Raw genomic sequence first — 21829 nt, forward strand, 5'->3', positions numbered from 1 at the left:
CATGTACACACATGCAAGAGCGTGCTCAAAAAGGGGTCGGGGTATACAAAAAGGCACTATATGGTTCACTACAGTTGTGTTGCTTCTCTGTTCCTCTGTCTGCAAGTATGAACAAATGTGCACACGCCAGATCCTGTATCTTTTGTGATCTCACTTATGTAAGAGTACTTGGAAGTCAGGCATCCATAAAAGGGGACCACCTGTAGTTTAGATATGGCACATTACTAATTGCTAAATGGTCTTTCTATGCCCACAGTAGGTATGTTTCTCCACTTTAAGATTACTTTATAAATTTCTATGCTGGAACCATTGCTATTTTAATGATCACTTGGCAATTTCTACTGACTTCTGCCTTTCGTTTTGACCGGAAACAGACTGGACAGGATGCGTGATACTGAAATTCCCAATCGTTTATGAAACAATTAAAATCTTCTGAGAGCCATTATTGTTTACAGATTGACATCTATATGTTGAAATAGGCAGCAATAGACTTGCAAGAGTTTTATTTGAAATCTATAGTTTAGTACTAACCCCAGTTTCTACCTTTCCTTCCTGTACCTTGCCCTGTCCAGAAGCTAAGCCCCTACTGGGAATGAACCCAGCTTTTTTTATGAAGCTCTTTCTTTTGGGATACCACCATCAAAGTCACTCATTTCACCAATTAAAATAATTAACAAGCATTACCCACCAGGGACAGTGCAACAACAACAAAAGTAAGGGAGGATAGGAATAGAGGGAAGGAGTAAATTAAAATGGAATTAGAAGGGGAGAGAATGCATCCCTATCCTGTATTGTCCACCTCACTCTAAAGCATTGAGGTGTCAGTACATACAATGTGCTCCCTCTCTAAGGGCATCCAGACACAAACGTAGCCAAAGAAGAGAGCCATAAGAACCCGGCTGTTAGGTATTTTCTAATTAATCTGCTCTTAATCAACTCTGGAGCTGTAATGGTTGATCCCCTAAAGGGACCTGAATTCCTAACACTGAATTGCTTTGGCAGCAATATCTGTAATGCTAGAATAAGTGGTATGCTTTCACGCATTCTATGATCTCATAGGCAGTTGTTCACATCTGCTAGTGTCTAATTTATGGTAGTCTGAATAACAGACAATTCTGCTGAGATCATTAGTTCCAGAGAGAATGAAGAGGTCTACTTCAAGCTTCAGCCATGGTCAGTCCAGGATGTCATGAGTGGATTTTCAGTTTGCTCAGTTTGTATTGATTAAAAATGCTGCACTAAGTAATGTGGCCCTTGATCTCATTTTCATGTTTGGTGGGTAGAATATACCTCGTTTTCTTCATTTCTTTCATGGCTTGCATGGATGTGCCTCAACATCACTTTTCTCATTGCCTTAATGATAATGGCTAAGAATTTTTATTCAAGAAAATATCTTGGGCAATCACTGTATCTCTGTGTACCAACAGGCCAACACAGTATAGAAACAGAGAAGATAGGAGCAAGAGGAGACCATTCGACCCTTTGAGCTTGTTCCGACATTCTTCATGATCACGGCTGATCATCCAACTCAATAGCCTAAGCCTGCTTTCTCCCTATAACTTCTGATCCCATTCACCCCAAGTGCTATATCTAGTCGCCTCTTGAATGCATTCAGTGTCTTGGTATCAACTACTTCCTGTGGTAATGAATTCCAAAGGCTCACCACTCCTTGGGTGAAAAAACATCTCATCTCCATCCCAAATAGTCTACCCTGAATCCTCATATTGTGACCCCTAGTTCTGGACACACCCACTATCGGGAACATCCTCCCTGCATCTACCCTGTCCAGTCCTGTTAGAATTTTATAAGTCTGAGATTCCCTCCTCATTTGTCTGAATTCCAGTGAAAACAATCCCAACCTAGTCAATCTGATCTCGTACGTCAGACACACCATCCCCAGAATCAGCGCTCCACTCCCTTGGGCGCAAGAGCATACTACCTCAGAAAAGGAGACCCAAACTACACACAATATTCAAGGTGTGGCCTCACCAAGGCCCTGTATAATTGCAAAACACATCACTGCTCCTGCACTTGAAACCTCTATCAACGAAGGCCAACATACCATTTGCCTTCTTTACTGCCTGCTGCACCTGCATGCTTACCTTCAGCAACTGGTGCACAAGGACACTCAGGTGCTGCTGCATACTCCCCTCTCCCACTTTACAGTCAGTCAGGTAATAATCTGCCTTCTTGTTTTTACTTCCAAAGTGAATAACCTCACATTTATCCAAATTATACTGCATCTGCCATTGATTTGCCCACTCACCCAACCTGTCGAGATCATGTTGAAGGATCTCTGCATCCTCGTCACAGTTCACCCTCCAACCCAACTTGGTGTCATCTGCAAACTTCGAGATGTTCCATTTTGTTCCCTCATCGAAATCATTAATATATATTGTGAATAGCTGGGGTCCCAGCACTGATCCCTGTGGCACCTCACTAGTTACTGCCTGCCAAATTGAAAAGGACCCATTAATTCCTACTCTTTGTTTCCTCTCTGCCAACCAGTTTCCTAGCCATCTCAGTACACTTCCCACAATCCCATGCACTTTAATCTCTTAAATCGGGCTTTGTCAAACGCTTTCTGAAAGTCCAAATATACTACATCAACTGACTCCCCCTTGTCAACACTACTGGTTACATCTTCATAGAATTCCAACAGATTTGTCAAGCATTATTTTCCCTTCATAAATCCATGCTGACTCCGTCTGATCCTGCCACTGCTTTATAAATGCTCTGCTGTAAAACCTTTAAAGAATTCGAGAATTTTCCCCACTACCAATGTTAGACTCACCACTCCATAATTCCCTGTTTTCTCTCTATCTCCCATTTTGAATATTGGAGTGACATTAGCTACCCTCCAATCTGCACGGACTGTTCCAGTGTCTATAGAATCCTGGAAAATGACCACCAATGCTATTTCTAGAGCTACTTCCTTAAATACTTTAGGATGTAGATTATCAGGCCCTGGGGATTTATCAACTTTCAATCCCAACAATTTTCCCAGCACCATTCCTCTACTAACATTGATCTCCCTCAGTCTTAGGTCTCTTTGTACAAAACTCCGTACATCCAGTCACCAAGACCAGAATCCATAGATCAGATCAATGTTTAGCAATGCACCTTAGAGCTTATTTTAGCTATGCCTTTCTGCCAGAGAGACCAAAGAAGGATTAGGAGGCTGGAGAGACTGGCAAAAGCCGACACCATATTCACAGTCCTGCCAGGCAGGCTCAGCAACTGACACCCACATCTCATTAAACTTCTAAACGTAGAGAGCAGTAGGAATGTGGAACTATCACAGGAAGTGGTTGGAATGAACAGAGTAGGAGAGTCGTTATAATACTGCAGGTAGCCACTCAGACCACTGAGTCTATTCCAGTTCTCTATGGAAGAATGTGATTAGTTTCTGCGTCCTGCGTTCCTATACTTCTCTAAGTTTTTATTTCCACTTACATATCCAATTTATTTTTGAAATCATCCAGCATCTCCACTCCCTCCAATCTTGTGCACAGTTGTTGATGATGGTAGTTTCTCTACCATCAGTTAATGTTTTCCTTTTTCTATCATCCAAACTTGTCATATTTTTACATACCTCATCAAATTCCCCCTTAATCTCTGCTGCTCCAAGTAGATCCCTAGCTTCTCCGTGTCACCAAAATTCCTAATCCCTCTGACTTTCTGGTAAAAATCGCCTTTCCGCCTCTCAATAATCTTCACTTTCTTCTTAAAGTATGATGGCAAGAATTGAATACAATATTGTTGCTCTAGCCTCACTCAATCTTTATGCACATTTCAGAGTAATTTGATTGATTAGGCACTCATTACCTCATATTTATAACCTTTGCTAACTGTTCTCTCGTTATGTCCTGCCACTTTCAAAGAACTACGGACTCAAATCCCGGGTTCCTCATGCCTTTATGTTTTTTGGAACTGTGCAATTTAGACTATATTGTCTCACCTTATCTTTTTTAATCAAAGTGTCTCACCTTATATTTCTTGGTATTAAATTTCATTAGACTTCTCAGCCCATTGTCCTAGCCTACATCCTTTTCCAGTTAACTGGTACCATCCTCACTGTCAATCACACCTCCAAGTTGGTATCATCAGCAAATATCAAAATGTTACTCTGTATTCCAATATAGAAGACATTTAATGTAAATCGTGGCATGCAGATTAACCCAACATGCAAGACTATTTTATTGTCACCAAAATGCACGTTTAGGACTATATTCAACATATAAATCAACACCTATTTTAAACTCATACACATTAAGGGCTATTCTCCGCACATGGAATCAGGCAAGTAATATGTGTCATGTTGCCAAGATGGTGCATGGAAACTTAAATCATGCCCAAACAATGCATACCACACATGATGATCAAATTAATGGAAAAGGTTCCCTTTTGCAAAACAACAAAGAACAAAGCAGTTTTAAAGGTGAATGTAGATGTTGCAGCATTGCATCTACCCAAACTTGTGGAAATTTGATATGTCCTGGCCAGAAAACCCAGGAAACACTCTAACCTGGTCAAGTATCACTATCAGTTTACTCTCCATCATCAAAGTGATGGAAGGAGTCACGAACTATTGACTTAACTCGAATGTATCAGTTACAAAAGCTACTTCATCTCAAAAAACATTATCTGCTCTGTTAACAAGCTTCAAATATTTGTCATTTCTAGACTCATTTATTTCAATGTCCCACATTTCCCTTCATTCGAAATAGCAATATCTTGTCCGTTTTCCCGCTGTTCTGGCTGTCCCTTGATCTAGCTGGATCCTGCAGCCTTTCCATTTGTTTCACTTCATTTCAATTTGTTATCTAAACCCAATCACTTGCACCAACCTTTTCTAATTGCTTGAAACCTGTGAAAGACAGACAGACAGTGCTCCTGTCCTAAATCCGTCTTACACATAAAGGCTGTTGTTGAGTTTTAGAATAGATGCTCCCAGTAGAAAGGGTTTGTATCGAGTCCAGGGGAGCTGGTATACCACAGATATTTACAATGTCGATGGGCAGTTGTTGGATTCTGCCGGGCTCCGCTTCACGATAGGCCCTGACCGACAACAACTCGACTACGGGCAGTGAGGTGACCGCTACGGCCTTATCCCAGGCCCGAACCGGACTCGCACTATCCTCCTGCGCACCAGGACTAAAGACGACACACAACACCCAGTAACTCGCCCACCACGTTACCATTCGCGGCCCCATTCCCCGCCGGCCTCTGCCTTACTTTGGTTGCCGCACTGGCCGAGCTGCAAAGTGATAATTTCGCGAGGCATCGCCGCCGCTCGTCCCGCCAACCGCATAGAGCATGCGCAGAGTAACACCGCAGCCCATTTACGGCACATTGTCAAACGGATCCATTCTCGTTTATCCGAATGTCAGCTCAGATTCATCTCGATTTTATACAGCGTGCTCAGCAAAGTAAAACCGGGACGTGTGTGTTTTTACAACTTTCTGAACCTATGTTTTCGGTCTTCACGAGCCGATTCGATGCTTATTTACATTTTTTCAACGATATAAATATGGATAATTAATATTCATATGTTTCTATCAATATTCATAAAGACTATTAATATTCACATTCAGACGGAGCGTCACCAAGATGGCTGCCGAGCGAGTGAGTGCGGGGCCTGAGGGCAGCGACCGGGCATCAGCCTCGGCTCCACAACCCGAGTCTGAGCACCGGCTCCGGCAGCAGCAGCTTCTCCGCATCCTGGGTCACTACGAGCCCGTGCTGACTTACTGGCAGAGTGTGTTGGTGTGGGAGAGGCCGCTGCACAGCCTGTTTTTATACCTGAGCGTCAACGCCAGTTTCTGGTAAGGGGGGGGCTAGGCCTGTGTTGTTGATTGGAAAAGGGATTCTATGGCCATCGGCCCCTCTCTCTGCCGCCGAAAAATACAGGGACCAACACCTTAGTGTCAAGGGCAGAAGTTTTTACAGCGCAGAAAGAGGCCCCTCGTGTCCGTGCCGATCATCTAACACTCATCTATTCTAATCCGACTTCCCAGCATTTAGCCGGTAACCTTGAATTTTATGGCGTTTCAAGCGTTCATGTAAATTGTTCTTAAAAATCTTGGAGGTTCCTGCCTATACCACTCTTTTAGCAGTGAGTTCCACATACCACACTCTAGGTGAAAAAAAATCTGAAGTCCCTTCGAAAATGCCTTAAAAACTGTGTTAAATTGTTGTTGTTGTTAAAAACAGTGTTTCCTGGTTATTGGATACTGCCAAGGTGAAAGATTTCTCCCTGTCTTGTTAGTCTTCCCAAAATGCATCACCTCTCCCTTTTCCAGATTAATTTCCCTTTGCCAATTTCAGTCCGTTTGACCAGCCCATCTATATTGACCTATATTCTAAGGCTTCTCGCCTTGCTATTTAGTCCTAACCTAAGAGTAAAACCAGAAAATGGTGAAAATACTCAGCAAGTCAGGCAGCATTTGTAATTAGGAAATTGGCATTAAATGTGTTGGGTCACCAATGTTTGAAAAACCTAAGTATTTGCAGCGATTTACTCTGACATAATTTGTGTTTTGCATTGTTTCCACATAACCTCCCTGCTCTACATTCTGAGTATCCACGAGAAAGCATACTTGGGACACCTGCTTCTCAAGTTTATCTACCTGTCGCATTACCTTATGCACTCCAAGCTCCCTCTGTTCCTCTACATTGCTTAGAATAATTTCTTTTATTGTGTTTTTCCTTGGCTTTCTTCCTTCCTAAAGGCATTATCTCATCTACATTCCATTTGCCACTTTTCTGTAATATCACTTACCTATTTCTTCACTGTCAACAATTTGTATAATCTGTAAACTACTCCACTTAGGCCTCTAAATCATTAATATGTATCACATAAGTATTCTGAACTGTAAGGGAAATAATGATGGACTTCACTAAAATTTAGGGGCAGATATGCAACAGATTAAATTTAATGTAGTGAAAGATGCAGTGATATGTTTTGATAGCGATAATGAGGATAGGTGATATTATTTAAAGAATATAGTTCTAAAGGAGGTACATGACTAACCAAGGAACTTAAGGAGAGTATTAAGTTAAAAGAAAAAGCATACAAGGTGGTAAAAGTCAATGATCGTTCCAAAGACTGGGATAAACTCAGAATCCAGCAAAGAAGGACGAAAAAGATAATAGAGAGGAAATAAACTGTAAGGGCAAAGTAGCGATGAATAAGAGCAGAGACCTAGGGTTGATTATATCAATAAACAACTTTAATACTCAGCTGATTAAAGGGGCACTAACAAAAATCACAATTTGAAAGAAAACTTATTATGTTACAGTAACATGTTGGAGGTTGGTGATGTACACCAGCTGCTCCAGCACACACCTGTAAGAACTGGCGTATATGTGTACACATCATTAAATGTACATTGTAGTTTGAGAAAGTAGTTACAAAGACATAAGGATCCTGCCATTATAAATAATGGGGTCAACCTGAAATCCTCATCTGCTTCTCGACATGGATGATGCTTTCCAGAGTTATGATTTTATTTCCACAAGAAAATGTCTTGCTCATCTCATCACCCTAATTTTTACTGACCTTCATTGTCCATCTATCTGCCTCAATTTTAAAATCCTCATTTTGAAATCTACCCGTGGCATTAACTCAACCTATCTCCAAAATCACTTCTAATCACATTTCCACATAAACTCACCTCTCCTCCTAACCATGTCTATCTTTACTAAAAATGTAGTCTGTTGTCTAAAATTCTTGCCCTAATATGGTTTCTTTTTAAAACCTTCCTGTAACTTTTGAAGACATCCTCAAAATCTATCTCCTTGATCCTTTGACTACTGCTCTTTTTTATCTTCTATCTCAAGGTCACTTTATCTGGATCCAAGTTTAGTTTTGTTTGCTGACATTTACAGTTATTTATTGTCATGCTGTGTTATCAGGTAAAAATCTGTATTTGATGTTATGAAGAATTGGAGTTGCAAACTGAATTCCAGTGACTAAACTTTCATTACTGTTGGCCAAACAGTGTTAAAATAGGCAAAGATTCTTTGACTGTCGACGTACCAGGCAACAGGGCCTTGTTTCAGACATTTAACTGAATTGTTGGTCATGTTGTTATGTTAAATCAGTTGCTAGTCCTCAGCCTAAACTCTCACAGGTTACTAATAAGTGTTAATCTTTCATGATCTGGGGATTAGGGCCCTCTTGTGGTGCAGTGATAGTGTCCCTACCCATCGACCAGGGAGAACAGGGTTCAAGTCTCACCTGCTCCAGAGGTGTGTAATAGCGTCTCTGAACAAGTTAATAGCAAGCCAGGCCAAATCATACTTGCTAAGAGATAGTAGGAACTGCAGATGCTGGAGAATCTGAGATAACAAGGTGTAGAGCTGGATGAACACAGCAGGCCAAACAGCATCAGAGGGCCTCCTGCAATGCCACAACAATGCCACCCGAAAGTTGCAGGAACAGCATCTCATATTCCGCTTGGGAACCCTGCAGCCCAATGGTATCAATGTGGACTTCACAAACTTCAAAATCTCTCCTCCCCCTACTGCATCCCAAAACCAGCCCAGTTTGTCCCCACCTCCCTAACCTGTCCTTTCTCCCACCTATCCCCTCCTCCCACCTCAAGCCCCACCCCCATGTCCTACCTACTAGCCTCATCCCGCTCCCTGGACTGACCTATCCCCTCCCTAACTCCCCACCTACACTCACCTTTACTGGCTCCATCCCTGCCTCTTTGACCTGTCTGTCTCCTCTTCACCTATCTTCTCCTCTATCCATCTTCTATTCGCCTCCCCCTCTCTCCCTAGTTATTTCAGAACCCTCTTCCCCTCCCCCATTTGTAAAGAAGGGTCTAGGCCCGTAAACGTCAGCTTTCCTGCTCCTCTGATGCTGCTTGGCCTGCTGTGTTCATCCAGCTCTACACCTTGTTATCTCATAGTTGCTAACATTGGATTTGTAACATAGTGAAATTAAAGCATTTGATTACCCTCAAAATTGCTTGATTGTTCCAAACCAACCTCTACAAATAACAAATCTTGGACATCAATCTTATAATTTAAAAAGTAACAATTTATTGTTAATAATGTAACTTTAGCAGAAAACAGATAAACTACAAGGCAATCTGATTAATATCTACAATCTAAGCCCAATCTTCTTTGAATGCCAATGCCCATTCTCTCACCAACAGACAAACAGGACTCCATTTAGGGATAAATATTTTATAATATAAAATGACTGTAAATTTCCATACTTTGAAGTTCAATAACCGTTTTGACAGTGAATATCAAACCTTCATGAAACCTGACAGGTTGTATTACAGAGACAACAAGGTGTATTACAGGCACATTGGATTGTACCTTGCTTGAATCCCGAAACCATCAGTCAATACAAACAGCTTCTGCAGACCTCTGGAGACCTTTCCTGATTTCTTGTAGACTGGGGTTCTTTTCCCAGGACTTTCAATACGTTGATAACCAGAGAGAAAAAAACAAAAAACCCAGTTCTGCTCCTGCCCAAATTCCCAGTCAAAAGCAGTTCACCCTTTGGTTTCTCTTTCTTCTTCACTGTCCTCTGTGGTTGGCTGGCTAGCACAGGCCCGCCTTTCATTGACCAATTCAACATCTGACCAGCTGCCATTCCCTGAGCCTAATGACATCTTTGTGCCAATTTGTTTATAGTGTTCTTAGAAAATAATTAACCTGCTTCATCGTTACAAGCCAGTTGCCAGCAGAAAACATCAGTCTCTTGTTTTAATTTTTGAAACAAGCTGCTGTTCAAAGTTAAATTCTCAACTGCAACTTTCAGATCCAATCCAGAAATGAGAAAAATATGATTGTTTCAAGAGTCCGCTTTCTTAAGACAATTAATAACACCTCTATGCTCTATTTTTTACCCCTGAGAAACTCGTTCTCTGAAAAACTTCAGGACCTTTGGCCACATGGATTCCGAATTGGCTTGCCCATAGAAGGCAGAGGGTAGTGGTGAAAGGGTGCTTTTCAGCCTGGAGGTCCATGACCAGTGGTGTTCCGCAGGGATCTGTGCTGGGACTTCTGTTTGCGATATATATAAATGACTTGGATGAAAATGTAGATGAGTGGGTTCGTAAGTTTGCAGATGATACAAAGATCAGTGGAGTTGTGGATAATGTAGAAGATTGTCAAAGTATACAGCGCGATGTAGATCAGTTGCAGATATGAATGGAGAAATGGCAGATGCAGTTTAATCCAGGTAAGTGTGAGGTGCTGCACTTTGGGAGATGAAATGTTAAGGAAAAGTATACAGTTAATGGCAGGACTCTGAACAGCACTGATGTACAGGAGGATCTTGGAGTTCAAGTCCATAACTCCCTGAAAGTGGCCACGCAAGTAGATATGGTGGTAAAAAAGGTACATGGCATACTTGCCTTTATTGGTCAAGGAATTGAGTACAAGAGTCAGGATGTCGTGTTGCAGCTTTATAAGACTTTGGATAGGCCACTCATTGAGTATTGTGTTCAGTTCTGGTCACCACATTACAGGGAGGATGTGGATGCTTTGGAGCTGGTGCAGAAGAGGTTTGCCAGGATGCTGCCTGGATTAGAGGGTATGAATTATCAGGAGAGGCTCAAAAAACTCGGAAATAACACAGTATGGAGCTGGAGGAACACAGCAGGCCAGGCAGCATCAGAGGAGCAGAAAAACTGACTTTTCAGGTCGGGACTCTTCTTCAGAAATGGGGCGGCTTCGCAGTGGGGTTATAACTCACTCAGAGATGGTAAGAACTGCTGATGCTGGAGTCAGAGATAACACAGTATGGAGCTGGAGGAACACAGCAGGCCAGGCAGCATCACACGAGCAGGAAAGCTGATGTTTCGGGACTCGGGTTGTTTTCTCTGGAGCAATGGATGCTAAGGTGTGACTTGATGGAAGTCTATAAAATTATGAGATGCATAGATAGGGTTGATGCCCAGAATCTTTTTATTCCAGAGGTGAAATGTCTAAGACTGGGGGGCGTGCATTTAAGGTGAGAGGGAGAAAGTTTTTTTTACACAGTGTGGCTGGAGTGAGAAACGTGCTGCCAGGGTAGTAGTGGAGGCAGATACAAGAGTGGCGTTTAAGAGACTTTTAGATAAGTGCATGAATATGCAAGGAATGGAGGAATACGCACCAAGAGCAGTTAGAAGGGATTAGTTTAATTTGGTGTCATGTTCAGCGCAACATCATGGGCTGAAGGTTCTTTCTGTATCATCATTCTTTTCCCTTCTGCTCTGTTTTTAGTTCTGACCCACAAGTTAAGACATGGGAAGTCCTCCAGAATGCAAGTGGTGATCTGATATTTAGGAACTGATTTCAGTTCAGCAAGCTACTAACATTTTCACTTTCTTTCCTCTTTTGCAGGTTTCTGGCACTAACCTCACTGAGGCTTGTATTCCTCATTGCATTCGGTCTGATGATTATTGTATGTGCTGACACCTGGAAGACTAAAATCTGGCCTGAACTCCAAGGTAGGGACTTTGGGTTCTCTTTAATGGAAGGTTCATTTCATATGAAAAATACTGGAAACATGCAGTGGATCAAGCAATATTCTACAGATTGGTAAATCACCTAGTCCAGACGTAATACGTCCTTAGCTTTTGATAGTGAAAGCAGAAACATTGGTCACAATCTTTCAGTCCTCATAGAACATCATAGTTGTGCCAGAGAGTTGCTAACGTTATACCATTGAAGAGTACTGACCAGGAAAGGATAGGCAAGTCAGTCTTATAACACTTGTTTGGAGCTTGTTGGAAACTGAGGTCATGAGTATTGTAGTGTATATAGAGTTCAAAAAACTGTTTCTAAAGTGCTATACGATTGGCGTGCTCGCAAAGTTGGAGTTGGTATAAAGAGAAAGTGACAGCTGGTAATGTGACAGGAAACCGTTGTGGAGAAAAATGATTTTTGTTAACTGGAGGGGAGGAGTAAAATGATTTTCCTATGGAGCCAGTACCTGGACCACTGCTTTTCAGAGTATTGTAATGACTGAAAGTTAGGTACAACTTCAAAATTTGCAGATGTCACAAAACATTGAAGTGTGAGATAGATAGCGATAGGCTAGTAAAATGAATATCAGTGTCAAATCAGTAACAATACTGTAGAGGAGGAATTTCTGGAGTGCATAGGAAACTGATTTCCAATACATAGATGGAACCAACAAGAGAACAGATCATCCGAGATTGGATGTTGAAAAAGGAATAATCGCCAGTCAAGCAGTGTGAGACCCTTTGTGGGGTGGGGTGGGGTGGGGGGGGGTAAAGTGGTCATCGTAGAATAGAATTTTTCATTAAGATGGAAGGCATCGTAGTTGATTCTGAGACTAAGGTCTTGAACCTAAGTAAAGGAAACAAGATTGATGGTATGTTATGATGTGCAAGCTGGTCACGATAACTTAGGGAGTAATGATTAAAAGAATGATGGTGATCAGGCAATAGCAAACATTGAAAGATAGCATAGAGGAACTGCAATAATTATTCATCCCTGTCTGGCACAAAAAATGAGAAAGGTGATTCAGCCACAGCTAACAGGTGAAATTAAGGACAGCAATAGTTCCGAGGAAGAGTTGTACAAATTGCCCTAAAAAAAAAAGCAGACCTGTGGATTGCCAGCAGTTTAAATTTCAGCAAAGGAGGACAAAGGGATTGGTTAAGAGGGAGCAATAGAATATAATAGTAAGCTATGGGAAATGTAAAAACTTTCATATGTGAAGAGAAAAAGCTTAGTGAACTCAAATGTAGGTCCCTTATAGTTAGAAATAGGGGAAGTAATAATTGGGAACAAAGAGATATCAGACCAACTAAAATACATATTTTGGCCTGTCTTCAAAAAGGATGGCACAAATGCTGGGGAATGCAGAGACTAGTGAGAGGGTGGAATTGGAGGAAATCAGTATTAGTAGGGAAGTTGGGATTAAGGATCGATAAATCTCCGGGTCCTGGTAATGTGTATCCCAGACTATTTAGAAAGTTGCCCTTCAAATATTGGATACAATGGTGATCATCTTTCAAGATTCGATAGACGCTGGAACAGTTCCAATGGATTGGAAGCTAGCTAATGTAACCCCACTGTTTAAAAAGGAAGTAGAGAGAAAACGAAGAATTAAAGACTGGTTGCCCTGACATTGGTAGTTTCAATAATGCTAGAGTCTATTACAAAAGATTTAGTAAAGCAGAGCACCTTGGGGCAAAAGTGACAGGACTGGACAGAGTCAACATGGATTTACGAAAAGGAAATCATGCTTGACAAATATATTGAAATTTTCCAGAGATCAAACTAAGTACATTTGATAAGAAGGAGCCAGTGGATGTGGCTTATTTGGACTTTGAGAAGACTTTTGATAAAGTCCCACATAAGAGATTAACATGTAAAATTAAAGCGCATGAGATTGGGTGTAGTCTATGAACAGGAATAGAAAACTGGTTGGAAGCCAGGAAAGAAAGAGTAGGAATAAATGGATCTTTCTCCATGTGGCAGCCAGTGACTGATACTGCAGAGATCAGTGCTTGGACTCCAGCTATTTTCACATACTATTGATTTATCTGTGGGAAGTGAAAGTAATATCTCCAAATTACCAGATAACACAAAGTTAGGTGAGAGGGTGAACTGTGAGGAGAATGTAGAGATGTTCCAGTGATTTGGACAAGTTGAATCAGTGGGCAAATGCATGGCAGATGAAATATAATGTGGACAATTGTGAGGTTACCACTTTGGTAGCAAAATCAGATGATTATCTGAAAGGTAATAGATTGGGATAGGGAGGTGCACTGAGACTCGGCGTCCTTATTGATCAGTTACGGAAAGTAAACATAGAGACGCAGCAGGCAAAGAAGGCAAATGGTATGTTTCTCTTCATACTATTAAGTTTTTAGTACAGGAGCAGGGATATGCAGAAGGTAAGGAGGCATGGGATACAGGGAAATGTGGCAGATTGGATTCAGAATTGGCTGACCCTTAGAAGACAACGGGTAGTAGTGGACGGAATATATTCAACATGGTGCTCAGTTACAAGTAGTGTACCACAAGGATCTGTTCTGGGTCCTCTTCTATTTGTGACTTTTGTAAATGATTTGGATGTAGGAGTGGAAGGGTAGATTAGTAAGTTCACGGACAATACGAAGGTCAGTTGAGTTGTGGATAGTGTGGAGGGCTGTTCTAGGTTACAAAGGGACATTGATAGGATGCAGAGCTGGGCTGAGAAGTGGCAGATGGCATTTAACCCTGAAAAGTGTGAGGTGATCCATTTTGGAACGACAAACTTGAAAGCAGAATACAGGGTTAACAGAAAGATTCTTGGCAGTGTGGAGGAGCAGAGGGATCTCGGTGTTCATGTCCACAGTTCCCTGAAAGCTGCCACCCAGGTGGATAGAGTTGTTAAGAAGGCGTATGGTGTGTTAGCTTTCATTAATAGAGGGATTGAGTTCAAGAGCCGTGAAGTTATACTCCAGCTATTCAAAAGCCTGGTTCGGCCACATCTGGAGTATTGTGTCCGGTTCTGGTCGCCTCATTACGGGAAAGATGTGGCAGCGTTGGAAAAAGTGCAGAGGAGATTTACCAGGATGTTGCCTGGAATGGAGGGAAGGTCTTACGAGGAACGGTTGAGAGCTGGGGCTTTTCTCTTTAGAACGACGAAGGATGAGAGGTGACTTGATAGAGGTGTACAAAATGATCAGAGGTATAGATGGATTGGACAGCCAGAGACCTTTTCCTAGGGTGGAGGTAGCTATTATGACGGGGCATAGTTTTAAAGTGAGTGGAGGTAGATGTAGGGGAGACGTCAGAGGTAGGCTCTTTACTCAGAGAGTGGTTGGGGCATGGAATGCATTGCCAGAGAGGGTAGTGGAGCTGGCCTCATTAGGGGCATTTAAGCAGCTATGAGATAGGCATATGGATGATAATATAAGGTAGGGGTGGAGGTTAGATAGACCTTAGAATTAGGGTAAAAGTTCGGCACAACTTCGTGGGCCAAAGGGCCTGTACTGTGTTGTACTGTTCTATGTTCCATATCTCGGTGCAATTGTCCAGGGCCTTGGTCGGACCACACCAGGAGTATTATGTGCAGTTATGGTGTCCTTCTCTGAAGGAGAATGTTTGGGCTATGTAGGGAATGCAACCAAGTTTTACCAGACCGATTCCTAGAGTGGCAGGACTTTCAAATGAAGAGAGACTGGATTGGTTAGGACTGTGTTCACTGGAATTTAGAAAAATGAAGCAGGATCTCAGAGAAATCTATATAATTCTAACAGGACTAGACTGGTTAAACACAGGAAGAATATTCCTTATGACTGACCGAGTAGTCCAAAACCAGGGGTCACAGTTTCAAGGTATGGAGTAGGTCATTTAGAACTGAGGTGAGAAATTTCTTCACTCAAAAAATGGTGAGCCCTGTGGAATTCTCTGCCACACAAGTGTTGAGGCCAGATAAGGAGGAGTTAGGTATAGTTCTTAGGGCTGAAGGAATCAAAAGATATGGAGAGAACACGGGAGCAGGCTACTGAGTTGGATAATCAGCCATGGTCATACTAAATGGCGCAGCCAGCTTGAAGAGCTGAATGGCCTACTTCTCCCCTTATTTTCTATGTTTCTACAAGAAAACAAATGCAGAAGAAGTTTAATACAAAGAAGAGCAAAGTAGTACATTTTGATAAGGAGAGGCGTTTTTTCAAAAAACGCAATTCTAAAGGTGCAACAGAAGCATTGGGGTTAAATGTGTATAAATAGTTGTAGGTGAAAGGATATATTAAGAAAGCAGTAAAAGAAAGGAGGTTACTGTTGTCCATATAAACCAATGACATTGCTGCTGCCAAAACAAGATTCTGCCTAAGGAGTGTTGGTAATTATGGGCTAAATTTAAAAAAACAGAATCACAAAATATGAGCTAATTGCTATATGGTAATTGTAATTCGGAAACTGAATGTGGCTTGAAGATTGATGTGGCAATGTGGTTTTCAATCTTTAAAAAGATGTGCCTTCTATGGTTAATTTCATAGAACTCCAGGTGCGGACTTACCAATTCTCTGAAGCATAACCTCCCTTTTCCTGCATTTGATTCTTATCACAATAAAACATAATATTCTGTTAGCTTTCTTGTGCTGAGTAGTGAAAGATGAAAGAGGTAATGAGAGACAGGTAGGAAGAGGCTTGACAGTTCTCAAAGTAAACCTCCTACAGTTCAACTAACACAAGTATTGAGACAATTAGACACACTCTTTATTTTTAGAAAAAGGGCAATGGAAGTATCTTGTAGGATAACTGAGGAAGTATGAGGTAATCTGTAGAGATAAACCTGCATGTCCTGCATTAGCTAGACATGATATGGAAGTGGGATAGTCAGGATTGATTTTTTTTTTTTCAGAACATGTTCAGAAAAGTAAGGTCAAGTGGAAACAGATTTGGTACATATTGGAAAATGACTTCATTGAACCTAGTCAAAGCAGGTGGAGTTCACCCCTTATGTTAGTTCCTAAACCAGGCGCATCAACTAGTCATTGTATAGATTATATAAAGGTGAATGTGACATAAGGGCAGATTTGTACTTGTTTCCACAGTTGGAAGACTTTATTGATAGGGTTAGCAGTGCCTCATTCCTTTCTTAGATTGATCTGTTGAAAAGGTACTGACAAGTGCCATTGACATTAAAGGTCAAAGAAATATCAACTTTTATCCCAAATGGTTTACATCAAAGTTAAGTGGGTTTAAGCATTTGGGTTTAAGAATGCCCCAGTTAGATTACAGAGGCCTATGAGTCGGAGAATCATACAGCATGGCAACAGATTCTTTGATCCAACTTGTCCATGCTGACCAAGTTTCCCAAACTAAACTAGTCCCACTTGCCTGTGTTCAGCCCAAGTCTGCCAGAGGGAGTGGTGGAGGCTGGTACAATTACAACATTTAAAAGGCATCTGGATGGATATGTGAATAGGAAGGGTTGAGAGGGATAGGAGCCAAATGCTAGCAAATGGGACTTGATTTATTTAGGATATCTAGTTGGCATGGACAAGTTGGACTGAAGGGTCTGTTTCTGTGCTGTATATCTCTATGATTCTCTAAACCTTTCATATACTATCCTAATGTCTTTAAATGTTGTAACTGTACCCTGCATCTACCACTTCCTCTGGCAGTTCAATCTACTTACAAGCCACAGTCTGTGTGGAAAAAGTTGCCCCTCGGGTCCTTTTTTAAAACTTCCTCTTGTCACCTTAAAAATATGCCCCTAGTTTTGAACTCCCCCACCCTACACCCTACGGAAAAGACCTTTGCTATTCACTCGTGATTTTATAAACCTCTATGAAGTCACCCTCCATCTCCGATGCTCCAGTGAAAAAAATCCCAGCCTATCCAGCCTCTCTTTATAATGCAATCCCTCCAGTCCCGGCAACATCCTGGTAAATCTTTTCTGAACACACTCCAATTTAGTAATCTCCTTCTTACAGTAGGGCAACCAGAACTGTAGATAGAACTCCAAAAGTGGCCTCACCAACATCCTTTACAACCTCAACAAGACATCCAAATTCCAAAACTCAATGGTCTGAGTAACATAGCTACGGTTTGTAATTCAGTTTATTTAGATGTAGTATGTAGTAGCATATGGAGAGCTCATGTGAGACAATTCGAAGACCGGTTTAAGTGATTACCGTTGGCTGGCTTAATAAGAAATTTGGCCACATGTGAATTCAGAAAAGCAAGACTAACTTGCCTAGGACGTATTGTAGGATAAGGACAAGTATTACCAAGGACAGTGAAAGTGAAGGCTCTAATAGAATTCTCTGTATCAAAACTAAATAAGAAATTCTGAAACATCAGCTTTCCTGCTCCTCTGATGCTGCTTGGCCTGCTGTGTTCATCCAGCTCTACACCTTGTTATCTAAGAAATTATGAGCGTTTTGCTTCCGTCAGTTTTCTCAGAAATTCATGCGTAATTTTAGTATAATAGTTGTACCTTTACCAAATTTGTGAAAGAAACCAGCAAAGGTGGCATGGTCAGCTGAATGCCAAACAACCTTGGGAAATTGAAGGCAATCTTAAAAAAAAAAAAAAATTAGTCACGTTGACCACCCTAATTTTTCAAGACTGTTCAAAATGGCAATCGATACTAGTGACTTGAGTACAAGTGCTGTCTTGTTGCAGGATGATGAATTGTGTGGAGAAGCCAGTGGGGTACTTCTCTAAGAAAGTAAACCAATACCAGATGACATATTCTCCTGATGGGAAATAGACTTGTTATTGGTTCTGCAATACTTTGAAGTCTCTGTCTGATGTGATAACAAGGAGATGCTAATTTAATGGTTCATAGTCCACAGGCCTTCATTGAAAACTTTAAAACTTGGAATGCAAGACTATTCAAATGAAATCCTCTATTGCAGCCATTTAATGTAAAGGTTATTCACATTGCTGGGAATTATAAGGTAACTGCAGATGAATTGCTATGAGTGTAGAATTTTGGAATAAGTTAGTTTGAGAAATTCTAAGTTTGTGTAAGATTGAATAAGTGGGGGAAAGAAGCAAGGAAGAATGAATGGATGTAAATCTCAAGTTTTGTTACGTGTCACATATTTGTAATGAAATAATGAAGCATTTTTAAAATGGCATTTCATTTTTCTTTAATGGCAAAGGCATGTATAAAACTGTCTTTTTTTTTTAGTATTTTTAAATGTGGACTGAATTGAGAAAAGAACTGTTTCAAGGATTGATGGAAGATTGCATATTTTGAAAGCAAGTAACCTGATTCTTCTTGTAAACACAGCTGCTGGTTACAGTTGTAGTTGACTTGGGTTTGCAGATGAGCTGGAGCCGAAGGGTTATGAACAGATGGAACTTTGGTTGGCAACAAGTAGCTAATTGATCTGTGGATTATCAATGACAAAGGCTTTCAGCCTGCAGCAACTACTGGGGTAGCTGAAAAACTTAGGGCTGTGAATGAAAGTTTTCATATCGCCACCATCTCAGGAGCTATCTTTGTTCTCTACAGCAAAAGCTACTTTAAGTCTGAGAAAAACTGGATTATTTTTCCCCTCAGCAGTTAGTGTAAATCGTGACTCTTAACTTCTAAAACTTTCAGTTTATTAATTTGAATCTGCCTCCCTGCACCTGCAACAAACAAACAAGGGCATCTGGAAAAATAAGGCTAAGAAACAGCATTTTGATCAGTAGCCCTGAACTGCCTTCCCAGTCTCTCTATCTGTTCATAACACCCCTGGCTTTTTTTCCCCCGTCTGTATATATGTGTGTGTGTCGGGGAGTTTTACAAAGTTGTTACAGTTTTAACTAGTAGAGTTACATGCCGATGGTTGGTAATTATGGTGGTTCATAATTGCTTACTTATAGCTAGAGTCTAATTACTTGTCTAAATAGTAATTCTTCTTAAGTACATGAGCCTCATTTATGCTTTGTCACCCTGGACCTGAAGATAAATTGGGGAGTTTTGCATGCTTCTGTAGAATCTTTAATTTTTGTGATTACTCCAGACGTTACAAGGCTTAATTTCCAACTCATTACCCCAGTGAGACATGAGAGTGTCTCTGACTTTGGTCTGCTGCAGTCTTCCAATGAAACTCTATGTAAGCTGGAGAAGCAGTACCTCATTTGTTAATTAGGCACTTTGCAGACTTGACATTGAGGTTGACAATCTCAAATGGTATTCTGTGTATACTTGTTTATTTTTCTCTGCATATTTCCATGTTATCCTTGCTTGTCCCTTGGTTTTACTTAGGAGCAGTTATTCATTCTGCCATTCACACCTTTGCTTAACACATCTTCTGTATTGTTACTTCATGATTAAATCCTCTCTCATATAATTTTGCCTATATTCCACCCTATCACAGACATTCTCTTTTATTCTTTGCCTGACTCCACCCAATTTCACCACCTTAAGATCAACTACATTTCTAATTTCCTAGTTCTGATGGAAGGTTATCGATCTGAAATAATAACTTCTGTTTGTAGATGCTATCTATCTTGCTCAGTGTTTCAGCATCTTCTATGTTTGTCTTAGATTTCCAGCATTTGCTGTATTTTGCTCTTGTAAAACCAAATCTATTTGGCATTTATATTAGCTATGAGCCATGTGTCCAATTTTGAGTCCAGGTGCAGCTATAAATATATTTGATGAAATAAAAAATGAGAGGTCACAGCTAATTGAGTTTGATTTCAACATATTAGTTTTGTCTGTTAGCAAGATGACAAAACAAAACAGAGAATGCAAGTGTTGATTCATTAAGAGCTTTGCTTGCTTGGTTATTGAATGATGATTTATCTGTAATTGAACATCCATGAAGTACTGCTACCCAAATTGTAAAGCTGATTTTGGTTAAAACAGCTGCGTGCTTATGTATCCTTGGTGCTGTTGTGATCTCTGTTGGACAGTACAGAACTAGGTTCCTAGCGAAGCAGCATCTTGAGTTTAAAACTCTCATCATTGTTTTCAAAGTCTGACATGACCTCCTCTCCCTATTTGTGTAAAAGCTAGATCCACAACCCTTGGACGTCAGTACTCCTGTAAATCTAGCCTCTTTGTGCATTCCAAATTATTATTATTTCACGATTTGTGACTTGTATTTGCCTAGATCCTGAGCACTGAGATTCCCTCATCATACCTCTCTGCCACATTGCTTTGCTTCTTGTCCTTTAAGACATATCTTAAAACTACACATTTGGTTACGTTTTTGATCATCTGACTTAATATCTCCTTATGTAGCTTGGTGTCATATTTTTGTTTTCTAATGCTCCTGTGAAACACCTTGAGACTTTGATTACATTAAAAATGGTTGCTTTTGGAAGAAGCCTCTCCCTTCAATTATTTCACTAAAGGCTGTTTTTGAACCTTGGGGGAAAACTTGCTTTACTTGCTGTCCATATCTACAAATAAGGAGCCTGAGATACTCTGTCTCCGATGTGCTGGGTGAAATGGCAACATAGCATGCCTCCGTTCGTGATTTAGTTGATCGAATGATCTGTTATGAGTTAACCAATGATTTATTCTTTTTTAGTGATGCACATGGAAGACAGTGATGCTGAGAGGTATAGAATTGCATTTTACTTATTATGCATTTTTGAACTTTCTAACAATGTATGGACTGTGTGCTTTATATTTAATGCAGCCTTTATTATGCTTTTACGGGCAAAGGTTTGAGTTAAAATTGAGACAGGTTTGTATTTTCTTATGTGATAGTGCTACAACATAGGACCTCAGGTACAGTTAAAGACTATTCAATCCCTCAAGCCTGTTCCATCATTCACTTAGGTCGTGGCTGATCTTGACATCAACTTCCATAATTCCAGAAACCCTAATATAATCTAGCATTGATTTTGAAATGTTCAATTGGCACCAAGATTCAACAGATTTTTGGAAGAGAGTTTGTTACCTAGTGCTCTTTCTATGAGCAAATGCTACCTGACATCACCAGTGAATGGCACAGTTCTGTTTTTCCAGTTATACCATCTTGTTCTAATTTCCCCACTCAGAAAATAGTTTCTCTCCATACTATTGATTATCTTGTACAGTTCAAATAGGTCACAATACTATATACTGAAAAAATACAACTGGATGATACAACCTGTCCGCATAATTGAACCCTTTGGTCAGTGTCTTTCTGATGAATCTGTGCTGCACCACCTCCCACCTTGTGAAACGCTATTTTATATTGTACTGCATTGTTCCTGGACTTGCAAACAAATCGACATATGAATGAAACAATTTGTGAGCTGGGACCTACCTGTGATTATTGCGAAAATGTTGGACCCCATTATCAAGGAAGTCTTACCAATACAATTATAAAACCATAACATGAGCAGTCAATATGGCTTTACAAAAAAGGAATTGTGTTTGCACTCATTA

At 40.6% G+C, this 21829-nt stretch overlaps 1 protein-coding gene and 1 long non-coding RNA gene across 5 annotated transcripts in view; one reads left to right on the forward strand and one right to left on the reverse strand.

Moving 5' to 3' along the window:
- LOC125488374 (tubulin gamma-1 chain-like) overlaps positions 1-5878 on the reverse strand; it is a 31778-nt gene extending 25900 nt beyond the window's left edge. Inside the window, exon 1 of one of the 4 annotated variants that reach the window (XM_048621381.1) lies at positions 5239-5543. In XM_048621381.1, coding sequence (XP_048477338.1) covers positions 5239-5356 — 118 coding nt within the window. In that variant the 5' untranslated portion in view covers positions 5357-5543. The other 3 variants (XM_048621382.1, XM_048621380.1, XM_048621383.1) reach the window with 3 other exon arrangements.
- LOC125488375 lies at positions 5842-21085 on the forward strand. Its single transcript, XR_007266290.1, has 3 exons — positions 5842-6030; positions 11362-11468; positions 20982-21085. It is a non-coding gene; the product is annotated as an uncharacterized LOC125488375 (long non-coding RNA).
- Positions 21086-21829: the final 744 nt, after the last annotated feature.

This window comes from Rhincodon typus, unplaced genomic scaffold (genome assembly GCF_021869965.1).
Source record: "Rhincodon typus isolate 14 unplaced genomic scaffold, sRhiTyp1.1 hic_rhity00000607, whole genome shotgun sequence".
Lineage (NCBI taxonomy): Eukaryota > Metazoa > Chordata > Chondrichthyes > Orectolobiformes > Rhincodontidae > Rhincodon > Rhincodon typus.